At 53.5% G+C, this 19675-nt stretch overlaps 1 protein-coding gene and 1 long non-coding RNA gene across 4 annotated transcripts in view; one reads left to right on the plus strand and one right to left on the minus strand.

Moving 5' to 3' along the window:
* The window catches only part of LOC114231877 (uncharacterized), a 47131-nt gene extending 43811 nt beyond the window's left edge, over positions 1–3320 (plus strand). For both annotated transcript variants that reach the window (XR_003617873.2, XR_008555251.1), the window contains exons 8-9: positions 2190–2319; positions 2680–3320. This is a non-coding gene — a long non-coding RNA (uncharacterized LOC114231877). The remainder of the gene's footprint in view (positions 1–2189; positions 2320–2679) is intronic.
* The window catches only part of TTC28 (tetratricopeptide repeat domain 28), a 392003-nt gene that overhangs the window by 24473 nt on the left and 347855 nt on the right, over positions 1–19675 (minus strand). For both annotated transcript variants that reach the window (XM_028146798.2, XM_008142485.3), the window contains exons 13-14: positions 10802–10942; positions 1453–1597 (exon numbers count right to left, since the gene is read on the minus strand). In XM_028146798.2, the coding sequence (XP_028002599.2) occupies positions 1453–1597; positions 10802–10942 (286 nt within the window). The remainder of the gene's footprint in view (positions 1–1452; positions 1598–10801; positions 10943–19675) is intronic.

Below are 19675 nucleotides of genomic sequence, written 5' to 3' on the forward strand. Positions count from 1 at the left end.
CAGTTGTTCAAATAATTACAAGCCCCACATGAAGAGGCTAATCGTTTCAGTCTTGAAGTGTCAGTGATTCATAAGCGTGGGCTTGCAATGAAAACGTGGAGTGGCTGTCTGGCAGCGGTGTCGCGTCGCCCTCTAGTGGCCTCAGAGCAGCGGGTGTGCCTGCTGTGGGAGCCCGAGGATCCAGGCCTCCTCTCCAGGGGGGCAGAGCTAAGGGGCCTCCCCAGGCTCCCTGTGGCCCTGAGGCCTCTGACTCTGGCCCACCTGCCCCACCTGACCAGCCTCAACATCAGACATGGAACCGTGTAAATAAACAAACAACTGGGTGCAAGTGCGGATGGAAAGAACTGATTAGAGCCCAACCTTTCAGCTAAGTGTTTTTCGTGAAACACTGTGAGTGGAGCACTTTAGCAGCCACTGCACAGCCCTTGCTCTGGTCACTTACGACAACAGTCTCTGAAAGGTGCCACTCGGCATCATTGGAAGCAGACAGACTCCATGTTCCAACACTTCCGTCACAACAAACAGCTGTAAATATCAGAAACTAAGGGTATGCTCTCGAGCTCAATGCCTCTCCTCAAGATTATTCCATAACCTCGTCACATCGCTCACACAGTGTCGCTCCTGGAGGCAAGGGGAGGCCACTGCCTTTAAGACACTGTCACTCCCCTTCTTTCCTTAACTTTATGAAGATGATCTCAATCATTGTTCTAACTTGCTTAAGGCTTGAACCCTTGATCATGGTTTGATTCCTGGTCAGGGCACATACCCCAGCTGTGGGCTCGGTCCCCAGTGTACAGAAGGCAGTCAATCAGTGATGCTCTCTCATCATTGATGTTTCTATCTCTTTCTCCCTCTTCCTTCCTCTCTGAAATAACGAAAAAATGGTGTGCAAAGACTAGGGCCACAGAAACCTGGCCACAGCCGCTCCCAGTCATCTGGAGAAATGCAAGGCCAGGGTATCTTGGACATTGGACTCTGATGGCGTCAGTGACTCCTGATGTTGGCAGAGGTCGAGGGACCTGTTCTCACCAGAATGCACAGACCTGGCTTGAAGTTGCTCAGGCCAGACCCTCAAATGGGAGGTGGGCCATGAGGAACCACCCCAGGAGGGTGCGGAGAGCCACGGCCATGGGGGCCTGTCCCCCATGGTGTCTGCTCCGGGGGTTCCTACAGGCAACTGCTGGGTGTGCCCTGAGCTTCCAGTGTCTGAGGAAGCTGGGGAGGGAGCACATTCATTCTGCACCTGGGATACAGGCTGAACTTGCCAGGCTAGTTAAGAGCAGAGCTAGGGTCTGAGCCTGGATCTGCCGACGCAGAAGTAGCCAACTTCCAAAGGCTGGCTGAGAAGCTGGGCAGAGGAGGCTGGTATTCGGGGAAACCTCCACGTGGGCACTGAGCAGTGAATGATGCACCCTGACGCCGAGAAGCCTCGCGGCCCCGGGGGGCACTTACCCCTTCCATGGGTGCAATGAGCAGGTCGTACAGAGCGCGGAGCGGGGGCCTGGCGAAGGAGCTCTGCCTCCGGGGAAGAGATGAGGTCCCGTCCTTGGTGGGTGACATCGTGTTGCTGACCAAGCTCGTCATGCTCTGGCAGCTCCTAGAGAGAGGGGCCAGGGATCAGGCAGGGCCTTGCCACTCCCCCCACGGTGCTCCAGCTCCTGGGAAGGCAAGTGGGCACTGCCCACAGCCAGAGCTGACTAACACCCCGGCCAGCTCCCTCCCGGAATGGCCCCTTCTCCTCCCTTTCAGGTACCAGAACAGTGAGCACTGACAGAAACAGGAGGGTAAGCCAGCTGCACTCAACAACTCACATTTCTGTGGAGTTTTCCTGCATAATCAAATGTCCCAAAGTGCTGGTCAAAGGGTATGATTACATCCTTGCGTAGCGGGACTGTGTGCAGGCAAATGTGGGGGCCATGAGAATCAGCAGCAGCCACCACACTAAGGGAGGACAGTGCCCCAGGGCCACCCAACCTGCGGGCAGGAGGCTCGGACAGGACAAGGAGCAAGTGGGCCCCAACCTCGGCCCCTGGGCAGCCACGGGAGCCCAGGACGCACTGGCCCGAGGCCCCACCCACAGCAGGGAGGCATTGGGAGTATCTGAGGAGCACTGGCTGCAGGGCTTTGTTTTTCATGTCCAGTGTTTGCAGGGAGTGCTGTATTAATATGGACGTGTCTTCAATCCCAAGGGCCCCAGGTTTCACACGCCCCACACAGGAAGAGCACATTCGTTCATTCATTTAGAAACTGCTTCCTGAGCGCCAGCTACCTGCCAGGCACTGCAGAGGCCCTGAGGACCTGCAGAGGACAACCCCCAAGGTGAGCAGAGGCGGCAGCAGGAGGGAAAACAAACCCTTTTCCAATGCAAGGACCAAGCTGCCCCGTGCAACTCCCTGGCCCTGTCCCACAGCCTGGCTGGCGTGGCCTCAGGACAGTCCCTGGTGAGGTTTCTGCAGGGTAGTGGGCAGTCTGTGGCCTCTTAACCTTGATCGAGACACTGGCACAGTGTGGGGGTTTCTGTTGAGTCCTCATACTGCTGAGCTTTGCTAAGTTCCCTGGGCTGCTGGGAGTGGCAACTCCTTGTCACCTAAGAGAAAACCAGAAGGCATTTCCCTCCTGGGCCAGGCCAGGAGTACGGCTGTCACATGAAAAGATTTAAGATTCCTTTCTGTTTTCCAGGTTTGGCTTCCACCCTGTCTTCCCCCACCTGTTCCGTGTTCTCAGCAGTGTCCCCCGGACCTCAATTCTAGGATTATGAACAGCCAGGCTGAAACCCCCCTCAGCCCCCCTGCTCACTTCCAGGGAAGAAAGAGCCAAGGACTTGGGGGCTGAGAGCTGCTCCCTCACTCAGGAAACGTAATTACAAGCGACCGAGGACACAGCCTTTCTCTGCCATCAGAGCCAGGGATGCTCGATAGCCCTGGAGTGACACTCCGAGGCTGGCTGAATGCCACAGCATGCGGCCGAGAGCAGCGCTCCCCTGGAGGAGGAGCGGCAGGCGGCTCTGCAGAGGGGAGGTTGTGGGGGACACGCACGGTCTGTGGGCGCGCATTCTTGGTGGACGGGTCTCAGCCTAGAGCCCGCACTGACATCGGGACCGCACAGTGGGGCAGTAGCAGGGCCACCCAGTGCCCTCCTTTGTGCACCTTTCATGTCATGCCCTAGACGTGTGTCCGCCTGGACTCATGGACCTGAGTCTGATTACTCAGCCACAGACATCCGTGTCCCTGAGCAACGGCTGTGGCCGTAGGTCCTCATGGTGACAGATGGGGTTGCTCCATAAACCCCAAGGCTCTGAAATAAAAAGCTGGAGAAAAAGACCACAGCCCTACAGCACGCCCCCCACCCCCACCCCCACCCCATACCCCCTCCAGCTCTGAGCTCCTCTCGGTACAGGAATCCAAGCTGTGCAGGGAAGACACAGGGCACGACTTACTCCAAAATACAGAACCACAGGCCCGACCCACTGGACCCCTCCCTGGGGCAAGTCATTTACCCTCCGGGCCTCGCTGCTTCTGCTGAAAAGAGAAATGCAGCCACAGGCAGGGTGTCAGGATGAGAGAGAGACTGCAAAGCATCCAGAACCCAAAAGGAGTGGGATTTTAGCTGATGGGGGTGAGTAGGACAGAGACCTAGCGGGAGGGCAGAGAAGGGCTGGATGGCCGTGTTGTCTTTTTATTGAAGAAGTGCCAGAAGCATCTAAAAGGGCCCCACCACACTAACCCTCCACATGCAGCGCTCCTCCTCAGTGGTAGGCACCGAGCCCTAGAGATGTCCTTTTCAATGTAAACAAAACCCCAGAAAATGCTCAGCTGCTGGTTAAAAACAACAAATAAGCAAAAACAGCCAACCAATCTGAAACAGTAATTTAGGTCAAAGACTTTTTCATCAGGACTCTGTCCCCTGAGCTGGGGGCATCTGTTCTGAGCAGCCCCAGCCTCAGGCAGCGGCTCCCTGCCACTTCCCGGCTGCAGCCCCTCCCTTTGCTGCAGTCTTGCCAGGAACTGCCTGCATTTCTCCGCAGGGCAGCCCCCACGCTTCCTCTGCTTGACAGCAGCAGCAGGTGGGTGCGCACTGGAGAGCTGTCCAGGACGACAGACTCGGGGGCTGCAAGCTGTGGGAGCAGGAAACCAAGGCCAAGAGCAACGGAGGGCTCCTGGACCCCCGAGTCCTCCTGAGGTGCAGGTGTGGAGAGGGTCTCGGGCCAGGAGCACGACTTCCCTGCCCTGGCCATGGTGGCCGGCGGGCCGTGTCCTCACCTCCTGAGCATTAGGTGCCACAGCCACTGCGCAGACTGCAGTCCAAGACCCCCTTTCACGTGTCGTTCCTGCACTGACAAAGAGACCTGTGGTGCTGGGCACGTCTGCCTAGAGCAGGGGTCCTCAATCTTTTTAAACAGGGGGCCAGTTCACTGTCCCTCAGACCATTGGAGGGCTGGACTGTAGTTTAAAAAAAACTATGAACACATTCCTATGCACACTGCACATAACTTATTTTGAAGTAAAAAAACAAAACGGCAAAAACACCCGCATGTGGCCCGCGGGCCGTAGTTTGAGGACGCCTGGCCTAGAGATCTACCTGAAGACATTCGATAATTCAAAGCAGCCACGCTGTCAGCTGCTCAGCCCTGAGCCTGGAAATCTTACAGACAACCCGGGACTCGCTGGCCATGTGGCTCCAGCAAGGTTTGTCCCTGTTCTGCCCCTTTTCCTGCTGATAAAAAAGGGGCTGAACTAAAGTTCTTGTAGATCTCTTCTAGTTTTAAAAAAACAAAAAATTTACTCAACTTAGGAAGCTATCAAATGCGGTGGCTCTTTTAACCCCCCTGCTGACCAACAGGCCACGGCCACAGCCCAAAGCCCTGCAGCCTCGTGTGCCCACTCGTGTGAACATCTTTCAGATGCCACAATCTGCCCAAGACAGCTGGCAACACTGATACCGCCCCCGTGGTCAGATCGCGGTTACAGCTGAATGGCAATGGGTCCTCCGAGGTCTAAGCCTCTGGCTGGCAGAGGTGTGGACAGGTGTGTGGGACGCCCTGCTCCCTGCTGGCCTTGCAAGCACATCTGGCTCCTTCCCAGAACGGTCCCATGGCCTGGTGCACCCAGGGCACCGTGAAAGACAGCCATGGGGTCAGGTCAGGGGTCCTGTGAGGGGACCTGCTATTGTGCTGCTTTGGATTCTGCAGGGCTTTCCAGCCTGGCTGGCTGCTCTCCGCCTCAGCTCCTGGACTCTCAGAGGAGGGAAGGGTGCTTCTACTTCTCACCCCGGGAGCCTGGGTGGTTGGAAATGCTCCCACCTGGCGGGAGTGTGAGGTACAGGAGGGACTGTGCTCCCATTTCGGCACCAGCTCAGCCTGTCACACCCATGTCCCCTGCTCAGAGCCTACGAAGCAGGGCTGCTTCTCCTTAACGTTTAAGGAACCGAGGTGCAGAGAGGGCAAGAGACGTGGACTAGGCCACGGGTCAGGCCTCCCACCTGGCAGGGGAGCGCTTTTCACTGAGCCTTGTCAACCTTCAGGACACTGAGCAACCTGTAGGCCCGCACTGGCCTCCGACCCCTGGTCTCCTGGCTGCTGGGTCTAAGGGTGGAGCTGACAGAGGTTCCTCTGCCTGGTGCTGCGGTCAGTGCAGGCCGGCTCCGATTCACAACTGCACCACCGCACGGCTCCAGCAGGTGGCACTGGCTCGCTTTCCTCCAGGCCCGTCCACTTACTGCCAGGGACTCTGTCCTGCTAATTGACAGCCTAGCTCTGGGCATTTTCTCACACCACATTGTCTTCATTAACTCATTCCTCAGATGATGTTTATTAATCTACTTCTGGAGAGACATTCGTTTTCTCCACTGCATGGCCATCTGTGTGGGATGGGAAAGGAGGGGGAGGGGCCGGTCCCTGTGCGTGCAGATGCAGCACTCTAGATGATATGTGAAGCGCTATGCGCAGGGCAGGGCATCAGGGTGCAGTTGCTGTCTCTGGGATGATGACAAACACCAGGCGCCCGGGCAGCACTCACTGCTCATGAATCTCCTTTCAGGGATGAAGAGCTCCATTTCCCAGGCAGGGGGATTTATAGCTGGGCTGGGCCTGCAGAAACCCTGTGTGCTGGCCTCACGCTCACACACGCTAGTGCCGCCCGCATGCAACCATGTCGGGGACTGGTGTGCCTGCCAGGTGTGACAGCCCCGTGGAGGGGACGCCATGGGCGCCTGCGGAACACGGGTTGGAAGTCTCAGAACTGCAGTGTCTGGGCACACGCCAGCTGCTCTGGGCTCCTGGAGGGGAGGCCCAGGATGCCTGCTGGGAGACATGGTCCAAGGGAGCTCGGGTACTCGTCCTCCTGAGCTTAGACCTGAGGCCCCAGCGAGGCCTGAGGCTGCTGTGAGCGTGCGTGTACGTGACCTTAACACTTGAACGCAGGTGGGAAAGCCAAGGCCACAGGAGTGTCTTCTCCTTTCCCACCTCTTTCCCATGTCCTGTCCTCCTGTCCTCAATTCCCCTCCAGGCACACGGGTCCCGTCTGGACACAGGGCTGCGGAATAAGCCGAGCCAGGACACTCACCTTGGCACATCTGGCCACAACATCTTTCGGATTACCGTAAGGGAGGGGACAAAAGGGAACTACTCAACATGGGGATCTGGTGTGGGCCAGGTCAAGGCTGTGACATGTGTGCATCACTGCAGTCCTTGCCACAAGGTTCCCCAGCCCCTCCGCTGTGACAGGTGAGAAAACAGGACTCGGGTTAAGCATTTCACCTAAGGCCACGAGGTCAGGCAGGGCCCTGTTCTCTGGGGAGCCCGGAGCCTAGAGCTGCTGTGACCTCTGCTCCCCGTCCCACAGGGTGACAGACACTGCACAGAGCACCCGTTTCCAGGGCTGGGCAGGGGCAGGAAAGAGGAAGGAGGCTGCTCCCGGTGGTGGTGAGCTCATTGTAGGTGTGGCTACCTTGACTCGGCACCATTTCCTCCTCTGCTCAGGCGCAGGGCTCCTCACTTCTCAGGATGCCTTTATCACGCATGTCCACTTTCAAATGGTCGGCGGTCCCTGAGGAAGACGGTGACTGGACCCACCTATGTGGCTGCTGTGGGCAGGGAAGGCCCCTGCCCAGAATCGTCATCATGAGGGCTGGCCCGGGTCAGGGTTGGAGAGGACACTCCACCCTCTTGTTGGGCTAACAGGAAAGCAGACAGAACCTTGGCCTGGAGCCTCAGGGCCACCAACAGAGAGCAGAGGACGGGCTTGGCAGGACACCAGCCAGAACTGAATATGGAATCTCAAGACTCAAGCCAGGGCTGTGGCTGTAACTGATATCCAATCGGATCGTCAGTCTGCATTTATTCAAAGGCTTTCTGGTATCTGGCAGCCAGAGAGAGGTTGTAAGGGGAGGAAGCATCAAGCTATTCAATCAGGTTTTGGGGTAAAGATTTGATTCAAAAAGTGGTTGAATCACCGACTTTGGTGCCATCAAAACCTCAGACCCACGCAGGGAGACAAAGAAACCCCTTACTACACAGCAAGGTCTGTCTATTCATCACATTTACTGCATCCTCCTAACAACTCTACCCACAGGCATCTTTACCCCCATTTTCCAGATGAAAAAATTAAAGGATCAAGGTTACCCACTAACTAATAAAAGGTAGATCCAGGTCTCAAATCCAGGTCTGTCTAGTCCCGGAGCCCATGGTTTCTCCCCTCCACTCTGTGCCTCACCCAGAAAAATGCCCCGACCTCGGACTACAGGATACACAGAACACCATCGGTCCAGGCCTCCTGGCCCACAGTGGACTTCGGTGGCACTGCATAGCTGCTTCAGTGTGGCCCTGGAGGCAGGCACCACACACACACACACACACACACACACACACACACACACACACACACACTGGCCTTCCACCCTCAGCATTACTGTCAAACATGTGCAGAGATGAGAGACACAGGCCTTTCCGAGGGCTGCTGCTCTGCTGTGGGGCCCAGCCAGGTTGCTCAACAAGAGAAGAAGCCTCGTTTTTCCTCACTAATGGTACCTGCCCTGGGCTCGACATGCACGTGTTTTCTGCCCAAGTGCACAGACAAGAAGAAAAATAGTGGTTGCAGAGACTCAAAAGCAAAGGCAGAACAAAGACCAAGTCTAGAGTGGCGAGGGAAATCTAAAGCCAAGGCTCAGCGGACTCGCATCAGCTCGGCAGTCTCATCGCCAAACCAGTGCAGCAAACCGCCCGGAACAGAAGGGCCAAGGAACCCTTGAATCACGCTGCTGGAGAGCCCACAGAGGGAGGGGGGCTGCTCCTGCGTGCAAGGCCTTGTGCACTTGGCTGCTTCCGCCTCCCCTCCGTGGGCTCAGGGACGAGGCTTTGTCAGCCAGTCAATACCAGGCGTCTGCAGAAGAGCCACTGCTTAGCCAACCTGGTCCGTGGCAAAGAGCACCTCGGAGCAGAGATCCCTGCCATGGGAGGGACAAGAGGGGCCCGCGAGGGGCAGGGGACACAGGGCAGGCCTCAAGGTGGCAGGAGCGGGCAGACAGCAGCTGGGAGGCACAACCTGAGCCCAGCGTTGGCACCTGCTCCTGGGCGGTCTCCACCCTCCCTAGCCTGCACCCCTCAGCTGTGAGAAGCAAGCCTGGCCGGAAGTTTGCAAGGACCCGCACCATTCTGACTGACAAGGATGATTCTGCCTCTGTGGTTGTCCAGTATCTCTGCTCCCCTTGAATGGAGGCTAAAGGGCCCGCCTCCCCGTCCTGGGCTTGTCAGGAAGTGCCAAGAGCACATGGCATGGCAACCTGTCCTGGGCCTTACCGCTCGCCATGCTGAAGCTGAAAGCATGCAGGCCATGTCCCTTCATCCAATCTGCCCTCAGAAGGTCAAGATGGGAAGGGTCTGCAGATGCCACTTCCGAGCCTTACCCTTTCCTGAGGGCAGCCCTGAGCCATGTGAGGCTCTGCGGAGGGAGCTGGGTGCCAAGCTGCCGGACAGGGAGGCCCGGCTCCAGTGCCATGGCCTGGCTGCTCCCCACTCAGCCTCAGGGTGGCCCAGTCCTCAGCCTGGCTGCGGGCACAGCTAACGTTGTTTAAATGAACCAATAAATTAATCCAGAGTGTTGTGCTCAGAAGGACAGATGTTTTCCCAAAAGGAACAACTTACATGATGCAAAATTCACATCACGTCCCACCCCGGGTGAAGCCAGAATCCCAGGTGGACCTGGTTTGACCCTCCTTGCCAGGTGCTGAGGCCCGGAGGGGCTCCTGACAGCCAGCGCACCTGTGCTCAGGTTTGGGACCCACATAAAGGGCGTGAGGTGGGGCAGGTGAGGCCACAGCCCACAGTGGCCAACATCTGCCGCACAAGTACATACAGATTTCACCCCTTCCCATCTATCCACCCACGTTACCCTAAGAGTTCCACGTTAGCAATGTCCTTCCACTGATGCCAACAGCAGGAAGCCACAGGTGTGCGGGGCCGTCCATGCATTAGGCAGCCGGTCAGTGTGCTATTTAGATACTACTTTACTTTCCACGTTAAAGGACACTGCAAAGTAGGAAACTTGTCCCCATTTCAGTGATGAGGAAACTGAGGCTAACAATGGTGAAATCGCCTGCCCCCTGTCCCACAGCTGGCACACGGCAAGGCCAGACCCTGAGCCCTGAGCTCTCCCCACTCTAGTTTACCACCATGGACCCCATCACCCGGCAGAGCGAGAATCACCTGCCTCCCAGGCTGAGAAGCTGGCCTAAGAGGATGTGAGCCCGGTCCACTCCCAGGCCTCCCCTGACCATCTCCCTACACAAAACTAAGGGCTGTGAGGATACCTGCTGAAGGGGTAGGGAAGGAGGAGGAATGGGGGTGAACCAGCTTCCAGTTTTGGTCTCCTCTCAACCAAGTTGCCAGTTCCTCCATCCCTGGCCCTTGGCTCCCATCCCGCTCAGCTCACCCCTGGGAAAGGAAACACGTTGTCACCCCAACAGCACAATATGAGAGGAAACCAGGCCTGGAGTAGGGACGGACGGCACACACTGCCCCACACAGCAGGGCCCGGCAGAGGCTGCTCCCCCAGAGCACCAGCACTTCCCTCCTGAGTTCCAGGCTCAACCTGCTGCGCCTGGGATGTGGCAGAGACCCGAGGGAGCCCCGGTGCCCCTCTGGAAGGTCTACCTAAATGTGACTCCCAGGTTGTTGCCAAGCAACCAAATGCAGCAGAACAGGTGCCTCTCAACTCCGACTGCCTGCCCCTGTTTTTCTGGATGCAGCTCAGCCATCACCCCTGAGGGAAAGATGCAGGGGTGTGCTGGTGGCAATTCCAACATCGACTCTCCCAAAACCACTAAAACCGATTTGATCAAGTAATCGGGGGATGGGGCCTCAGGGCAGACATGTAGGCCTGGGTCTGGACCAGCGCCCCCTCCAGCAATGCCGGCTTCCCCACTCTCCTTGGCCCCCTCGACCTCAGGCCAGGGGTCAACACAGGTGCCAGCCCAGGAGTTACAGGCCCCAGCCGGCAGAGAAGTGTGTGATGCTGCTCTGCTTCCGCCTGGTGTTTGGGAAGTCAGCTCAAGGCTCCGAGAAGACGAAGACGCGGCCACCCGCCTCCCACACAGCCACACGCAGACTGTCACTTCAAGCCTCACTCCTCTCACTTGACCCAGACATGCTGCTGTGACACTGAGGCCCCGAGGAGCGGGGCTGTGGGAGGTCACGCTTGCTTCTGCAGACGCAGGACGTGAGCAGAAGCCCAGCAGCTGAAGGAGCATCGCTGAAAGCAGGTTCCCTGCCCCCAGGGCACCGGGCCGCACTGGCTGGGCCCACACTCACCTGTTAAAGAGGTTGTTGCGGCGAACCATCCGGAGGAAGCCAGTGGGGTCCGTCACCGAGTTGAGCTTATTGTTCATCTCTTCAAACTGCTGGTCCATGAGGTCCCCGGCCTCACTCTCGGTCTCGCTGCTGGCACAGGCCCTGCGGGAAAGAGCAGAGAAAGCCCGTCAGAGAGGGGAGCCCTGAGCCGGAAGTCTGCGGTGCCATTGCCCCGCCCAGCAGGTCCCTGGTGCTGAGTGTGTCCCTGAGGCCAGGTCACCTGCGCCTCCCTGGCCTCCCACAGCTTCTTCCCTCTTCCGTCCAGTGCTTCTCGAGATGCCCTCTGGATGCTTCTGGCTGTCGGCCCGGGCTGGGAACTCCCCACGGGAAGGAGCTGTGCGGAGCCGGCCCTGCACTCCCTGCGGCTGGGGTGTGCCTGAGGCAGAGTAGGTGCTCGGCTGGGGTGCGCCTGACGCAGAGTAGGTGCGCAGCGACTGTCTGCGCAGGAGCAGCGCCATCTGCCTTGTGCGTGAGCTGGCGGGTCCTCTTCCAAGAGGAAGCTCAGGGGAGTGCCGTGTGGCCACCCTCCCAGCGCCCATTCCAGCCCAGAAGTAGGAGCTGAGCACCTACCACGTGCTGGCCCCACGCTAGGCCCAGGGAGACACAAGCCAAAAGGGCACTTCCCAGGCGAGGAGCCAGACGCGCACCCGGGGCTGCCATGTGGGGGGAGCAGTGCCATTTGAAATGTGGGAGCCCATTTTCCAAGCTCAGCATGGGGGTGCTACCACATTGGAATGAATAAATTCCCATTTCCCCTCTGACAGAAGGAAAGAGAACCTCTCACAACGGCTTTTAAATAAGCACGATGCCCAGGAGCGCCCTGACTCATCAGTATCAGTAACTGACAAAGGCTTCCGAAGCGTCACCGCTGGGCCCCGCCCCCGGGAGACCCCGTCAGCCGCCACAGGAGCAGGTGGCCGGGGGGCGCCGCCACCGGGGTCCTCACTGCACAGCACACCTGGGGGCTCAGCCGAGGCGGATGTGTGCCGAGCCCCCACCTCCCTCCGGCGTGATGGCTCCACTCAGACGCTGCGGAAACGATGAGGACGGAGTCCACAGGTAAGTCCCAGCCCACAGGCCAGCTCTGCCTCAGTGCCTGCTGTCCGGGGAGCCGCGGGGAGGGTGGGGAGCCCCGGGCACTGGGCAGAGATGACTCAGCGAAGACGAGCAGCTCCAGGTGCTGGAGAGGCGGGATCTGGGCAGGAAGGACTTCCTGCTGCCCACAGGGCAGAGGTTCTTGCATGGAGATTGAGGTGGAAGGCGAACATGACCTGCTTCAAACAGCTGAGCCTGACATCAGGGTTACACGACAGAGAAGGGCAGTGGGGCGCTTACTGAGACGTGGCGGGTCAAAGAGATCTGGCGAGTGACGCTGCCTCGTCAGCCTGAACGCTCCATGTGAGCATCAGCCCTGGGAAGATGTACACTTTGCTGTCAGCCTGGCTGGGCCCAGGGGGTCCTGACATCTGGGCGTGTCTGTCAGGGTGTTTCTGGATGAGTTAGCCTTGGGAGCAGCAGACAGGAAAGCAAACTGCCGCGCACCCCCACCCCCACCCCCCAATGTGGGTGACCGCATCCAATCCATCCACTGAGGCCTGAGCGGAACAAAAGGTGGAGTGGGAGGGCCATCCCTCTGCCTAACGTCTGCGGGCTGGGACGCTGCTCACCTCCCGCCTGCGGACTTGGACTCAGACCGGAGCTGACATCATCGCTCCCCTGGGCCTCTAGCTCGCCAACTGCAGGCCTTGGGACTTCTCAGCCATAAGCTGAGCCAATTCCGAATAGACCTGTGTGTGTGTGTGTGTGTGTGTGTGTGTGTGTGTGTGTGTCCTCCTGGTTCTGTTTCTCCGGAGGACCCACACTACATGCCGGTGATGAGGCACAGAGCCCTGACTTAGCCATGTTCCTCGCAGACTCAGTCCCAGGAAAGGTCCCCAAGCGCTCAGGCCTAGAAAGTGCCAAGAATGGAGTGTCTTCAGGGACAGCACGGAGGTGAGATCTGGGGCAGCCTTCACCCCAGAACCATGCTGTCGGCTGGCAAGGCCATTGGCCTGCTTTTCTTCCTGACCCACCCCACCTGGAAACAAGCCTTCAGACCCAGCACAGCCAGCATGCCGGGCACGCAGTACGCATGCCACGAGGACGTTCCGAATGAATGACTTAAGCCAGAGCAAAGTATTTGTTTTATTATGTGCAAAGTATTTGCACACAGATTTCATTTTATCTGTATGACAACCCTGTGAGGTGGCTCTCATCATCTCCCTCTTATTTCTGAGGAGACTGAGGTTTGGAGAAACCATAGAACTTGGCAAGGATCATTGGAGGGAGAGCCAGGGCTGAACCCAGCTCAGGTCTTGGCCTTGGCCCTGACTCCCGCCCCCCCACCCCGCCTCCCCCTCCCCCCCCACACACACTTTAAGGCTCTAAGCTTCTCACCTGTTTCAGGTCTCTCTGCTTGGGTGTGACTAGGGCAGGGATGAGGGTGAGTACAGGAAGTAAGAGAAACCCAGAAACGTCCGAGCACCTGAACACCTCGCCATGCTCCGTCCTGCGGAGAGCAGGAGAGCAGGGAACGGGCTTTACTCCTCCCACCGCCCCAGGGCGTCCGCTGAACAGCTGAGCGGCTGGAGGCACGACATGCTCTCTGGGGAACCGAGGGCCCTTCACGGAGACCCTGGTAAACACCACTCAGCAAGCCCTCTGTCCGGGACACATTTACCACCTGAATGCCCTCTGTCCGGGGACCTGCCTGCTCGGAGCGGAGAAACCTGCTCTCCATTCCGCGCTTCCCAAAGGGGAGAAGAATGGGCTGGAACCGCATCGGCCCGTTACCTGGCAGTCCCACTCCTGCAGTCAGCCACACTGCGCCCTCTGCGTCTCCTGCTCAATGGGGCTGTTGCCTATTTCCTGACCCTTCAAAGGATGAACACTGAAGGGAAAACAAACAGGCGATGGCACAGGTAAGAGAATCTCCCTTTCACAAAACCAACCTCATCCGTACAGGCACCCAGCAGGGATCCAAGAGGGCCGGCCGGTGGTCCCCGCAGCACCCATTTCTCTGAGAGACTTTCTAGAGATGGCGTGTCACCCAGTCCGATCACCTGGGGCCCTGACTCCATTCCTTCCAGGCAGCAGAGATGAGAGCGAGTCAATAATTACACCTGCCCTCAGGCACGCACCACGGGGGGCTAAGGAAGGAGCACAGGGAGGGACCAGCCTCCAACCGGAAGGGGAGGCCTAGAGCTTTCCTGGAGTCAGCGGGTCCGAAGGCTGGAACTCCGACAGGTGGAGACTGGTAGGTGGTGGCGGCGGCAGATAGAATGCTATGAGCAAAGGTGTGGACATAAGACCGTGTGGGGACTATCGGAGGCCAAGAGAATAGCCTAGTGGAGCTGGAGCAGAGGGTAAGAGTGGGAGAGAGAGAGAGAGAGACAATGGTAGAGGGGACGGCCTTGAACTTGGAAGGTGTTGAGAGCTGTCAGCCCAGGCTCAGGGCTGCTCTTTGGGAGACAGTCAACTGGACCCGAGTGGAGACTGCCACTCACACAGGGACGGGGAGGAGACTTGGGCTATTACCAGCATCCGCTCAGAAGCAGCCCTGAAGTCCCAGGGTCAAGCTCAATGAAGCCTAACTGGCCCCTCACACCTGTTAGAACCCCCTTTCTCAGGCGTTATTGTTGTGTTAATACAGTAATGAGCTTGGGTCGCACTCAGCACTCAGCGTGCCAGGTGAGGCCGGTTCCCCATATGCCCCGGGCTCTGAGACCTGGATAGTGGCTCCCTCTCTGCCCCAAGCTCCCACCTCCTAGCCCAGCTCTAACCCCACCTTCCTGATTCCTCTTGTCACCAACAATGATTCTGGCTTGTCCTGTGGTTGGGCCAGCTATCCGATTAGTCCAGATGTGTGACTTAGGGGTTGGGGGAAGGCTGAGAGTGGAAAAGTGGGAACTGACAGGAGAAATATTACCCAAAAAAGAACTTATTTGCCTGGGAAACTCACTGAAGGGAGAGGGTAAAAGACAGCTAGCAGTTAAAACATGGCAGATAGGCAACTGGTGGCAAATGGAGAAACTGAAAGAAGTTATTTTAAGCCACTAAGTGTGTGGTAAGCTGATGTTCAGCATGAAAACTTAATACAAAATTAGGAGAATGGACTGCCAGCTGACCTCCTCTAAAATAATTGCTAAAGGAAGGTATTCAGAAGGGAAATGATAGCAACGAAGCTTCAAAATACACCTAGCCAACACGGGCAGGCCTGGAAGGAGAAATGGATACATTAAGTGACTTCAGCACTCCTTTCTCAGTAGAACAGAACTCGGAGACAGAAAATAGCAAAATACAGAACTGAACAAACCATCAATCAACCGGATATAATTGACATTTAGAGAGCACTCCACCGAATAACAGCAGAATGCACCGTCTTGTCAAATGCACATTGAAAATTGCCCAGGACAGGCCACCCCTGGGTCACAAAACAAACCTCAACGAATTTAAAATAATTGAAATCATGCAGAATATGTTTTCTGCCCATCGTGGAATTAGGTTTGAAAGTAAAAAAAGAAAAACAACAGGAAAATCTCCAAACACTTGGAAACTAAATAATACACTTTTAAATAAATAGCAAAGAAAAAGCCTCAAGGGAAATGAGAAAGATAATCTGAACTAAAGAAAACTGAAAATACAATGCAAAATGTGTGGGATGTAGATAAAGCCTTAGAGATAATCGATCGTATAAAATACATCAGAAAAGAAGACACTGGAAATATCAGGGGAACTTTTGTAAAGTATATGATTGGTTAACCACTATGCTGTATAACTAAAACTAATACAAAATAATATTGAACATAAACTATAATTTAAAATTTTTTAATATAATAAAAGAATAAAGATGATATAAATAATGTAAGCTTCTACTTTAAGAAATTAGAAAAAAAATAGAGCAAAATAAACCAAAGCAAGGCAGAGGAAATATAATAATAGAGCATCAATCAAAGAAACTAAAAAAAGTGAAACTGTATTTTTAAAAAAGAAAATCAATGAAACAAAAAGTTCGTTATCTGAAAAAAAATCAATAAAATTTATAAGCTTCTAGCCAGGCAGACCAAGAACAAGAGAAGGCAAAACTATCAATATCAGGAATGATCCCATAAAAATTCAGAGGATAATAAAGGAAGACCACAAACAACTCTACAAATATTGATTCAGCACCTTAGATAAAATGGAACAATTACTAACAAACCGCAAACCACTAACACACATCCAAAATGAAATAGATAACATGAATAGTCCTATAGCTACTAAAGAATTACATTCATAGTTGAAAACCATCCAAAATAAACTCTTAGTCCAGATGGTTTCAATGGCAATTCTACCTAACATTTATAAAAGAACTAATACTGATTCCACACAATCTCTTGCAGGTACTAGAAGAAAGAACACTTTTCAGCTCATTTTTTGGGGCCTATTTCACCTTGATACCAAAAGCAGACAAAGATAACATGGGGGGGGGACCCTATAGACCAACATCCCACAGATCACGTGAAAATAAACATAAGATTCATCAGTGAAGTATTACCAGAATTCAACAACATATACAAAGAATTATATAGCAAAATTAACTGGGATAATTATTCCAGAAATGTAAAGCTTGGTCAACATTTAAAAAATCAATAAATGTAATCCACCACATTAAGACTAAAGAAAAAGATACCTGTTTATATCAATTGATGCAGAAAAGCATTTGACAAAATCCAACACCGATTCATGATAAAAGCTTGCAAGCTAGGAATAAGAGAGAACTTCCGCCTGATCCAGAGCAGCTGAAACAAGCGTCCGCTCACATCAGACCGAATGGTGAGCGGCTGGTGCTGACCGGGCGCAGGGAAAGCACTCAGCTCCCACCCCTCAGACTGAGCACCGTCCACATCGAACCTGGAGGTTTCAGCCCTTTCAGTGCAAAAAGGCGAGAGAAGGCAGTTCCAGGCACACAGGCTGGGAAGGGAGAAAGGAACTGCTCACGGAGACATGGCTCAATGTAGACTACGCCGAGGAATATACAAAGAGACCCCTCGAACCATTGAGTGAGTTTCATAAAGTTTCAGGGTACAAGATCAACACACAAAAAGTCAGTATTTATATAAACTAGTAACAAACAACTGCAAACTGAAATTTTAAAAATGATCCCATTTATAGTAGCTCCAAAATAAAAATCGAACAAAACACGTATAAGATCTGTATGCTGAAAACTACAAAACGCTGACAAAAAAATAAATAAAACCTAAAAATATGGAGAGATATACTATGATCATAGATTTTTGTTGTTGTTGATCCTCACCTGAGGATATTTTTTAAAGATATATTTTTATTGATTGCAGAGAGGAAGGGAGAGGGAGAGAGAGTTAGAAACATCAATGATGAGAGAGAATCATTGATCATCGGCCTCCCACACCACCTACTGGGAATCGAGCCCACAACCTGGGCATGTGCTCTGACCGGGAACAGAACCGGTTCATAGGTCGACGCTCAACCACTGACCCACATGGGCCAGGCCCGAGGACATTTTTTCCATTGATTTTTAGAGAGAGTAGAAGGGAGCGGGGGAGAGGGAGATAGAAACATCGATGTGAGAGGGATACATCGATTGGTTGCCTCCCACACATACCCAGACCAGGGCCAGGGATTGGACCTGCAACCCAGGCATGTGCCCTTGACCGGAATCAAACCTGGGACCCTTTGGTGCGCACACAGGCTGATGCTCTAAAAACTGAGCAGCAGTGGCCAGGGCATGATTATGGACTTAAAGACTCAACAAAGATAACAATTTTTCCCAAATTGATATATCAGTTTAACATGATTCCAATAAACATCTCAAGAATTCTGTGTAGCTATAGAGAAGCTGAGTCTAAAATTTATATGAAAAGCAAATAAACTAGGCCAGGTAACACAATTTAGAATAGAATAAAGTTGGAGGAACAACACTGCCAGGTTTTCAGACTTACTATACAGCTAGAGAAACAAAAACCGTGTGGTTTAATAAAAGTATAGACATATAGATCAATAGAACAAAGTAGAGTCCAAAAATAGATCCATTTGAAAATGGCCAATTAATTTCTGACAAAGGTGCAAAGACAATTTAATAGAGAAAGGATAGTCTTTTCAATAAATAGCTTAGGAACAGCGGCATGTCCATATGCAAAAAATAAATAAATAACAACCCACCAATTAACCTTGTAAAATGAACCACAGATTTAACCTCACACCTTATAATTAACTCAAAATGAATCACAGATCCAGATATGAAAGTGTAACACTAGGACACTTTTAGAAGGAAACATAGGAGAAAATTTTTGACCTGGGGTGACTTTTCTTAGACATTCCACAGAAGCATTATCCATAAGGAAATAACTGATAAAACTGATATAAAAAGTAAACACGTTTGCTCTGTGAAGGACACTGTTAAGAGAAGAAAAAAACAAGCTGCAGACTGAGAACATCTGCCAACCACATAACTGCCGAAGGACTCGTTATCCATATGAAGCACTTTCACACTCAACATACAACTCAATTTAAGTGAGCATAAGCCTCGAACAACCATTTCACCATATAGAATATAAGATGGCAGATAAGCACATGAAAAAAATGTTCATTGACATTAACCTTTAGGGAAATGCAAATTAAAACGTGACAAGATACTACACTATATATACCACACTATCTACTTGAATGGGTCCAATTTTAAAATGCTGATAATATCAGGTGCTGATGAGACAGATCAACTGGAACTGTCAACTGGTGGTAGAGATGCAAAAAGGAATAGTTATTCTGGAAACTACTTTGCGGTTTCTTCTAAAATAACATATATACACCATACGACCCAGCAATTTCATTCCTGAATAAATGAGTTTATTTATAAATAAATGAAAAAATGAAGTCCGTACAAGCTGGCCTCAGTGCAGGATGGCGGCACGGGTCCGGATGAGGGGCTCAGCTGAAGGGCTGAGAGGGGGGCCCGGAGAGGCCAGCAGGTGGGCAGCCGCTTCCCCATGGTGCCCACCTGCCCCGCTGGCATTGCTCCTGAGGGCGGGGAGGAGCCCAGCCCCTGCCTGCTCTGGGGAATATAAATCATGCCATCACCATGCAGCCTCCCAAATGCTGCTCACATGCAGCTTTCCCCGGAGAGATGGAAATAGCCCATGAATCAAGCGCCCGGAGCCGTGCCAAAGCTCATCCCATTCTCAGGGACAGGGCTTGGCAAGAGGCTCCAGAGAGGATTTCATCTGCAAGCCCGGCCTCCTGATCTCTCCCAGTACACACTCTTCGTCATCCCTCTGACAGCGGCGGCCGCGGCTCCCCTAGGCGCACTGTTATTTATGTCTCAGCATCCCCTTGCTAACTCACTCTCCTGCGTCCATTCTCCCATCCCGCCTCTCGGCTTCTTCTCACTGATAACCAGTTAGTTGCCAAAGACCGACCACTAGCAGCCCTGAAGCTAGAACAATGTTCTCGTGCACAGGGCGGTGGGTAGCTCTGTGCAAATTGTGTTACCTGGTCTAGTTTATTTGCCTTTTCCTGTAAAGTTTAGACTCAGCTTCTGTATACCTACAAAAAAATTTCTTGAGATTTTTATTGCAATTATGTTAAACTTGTAATTGCATTTGGGAAAAATTGCTGTTTTTATTGAGTCTTAAAATCCTACCCCACTAGCCCCAGGTCCGATGGAATCAGATCAAAAGCAGAAAAATGTCCCTTCTTTCAAAGCAGAAACCTCTTTACAGCTGCTGAAACTTGAGGGAGCAAAAGTTAGGTCATTTGCATATAATCATTTTGGGCTTCCTG

This window comes from Eptesicus fuscus, chromosome 23, assembly GCF_027574615.1.
Source record: "Eptesicus fuscus isolate TK198812 chromosome 23, DD_ASM_mEF_20220401, whole genome shotgun sequence".
In the NCBI taxonomy this organism is placed as follows: Eukaryota; Metazoa; Chordata; class Mammalia; order Chiroptera; family Vespertilionidae; genus Eptesicus; species Eptesicus fuscus.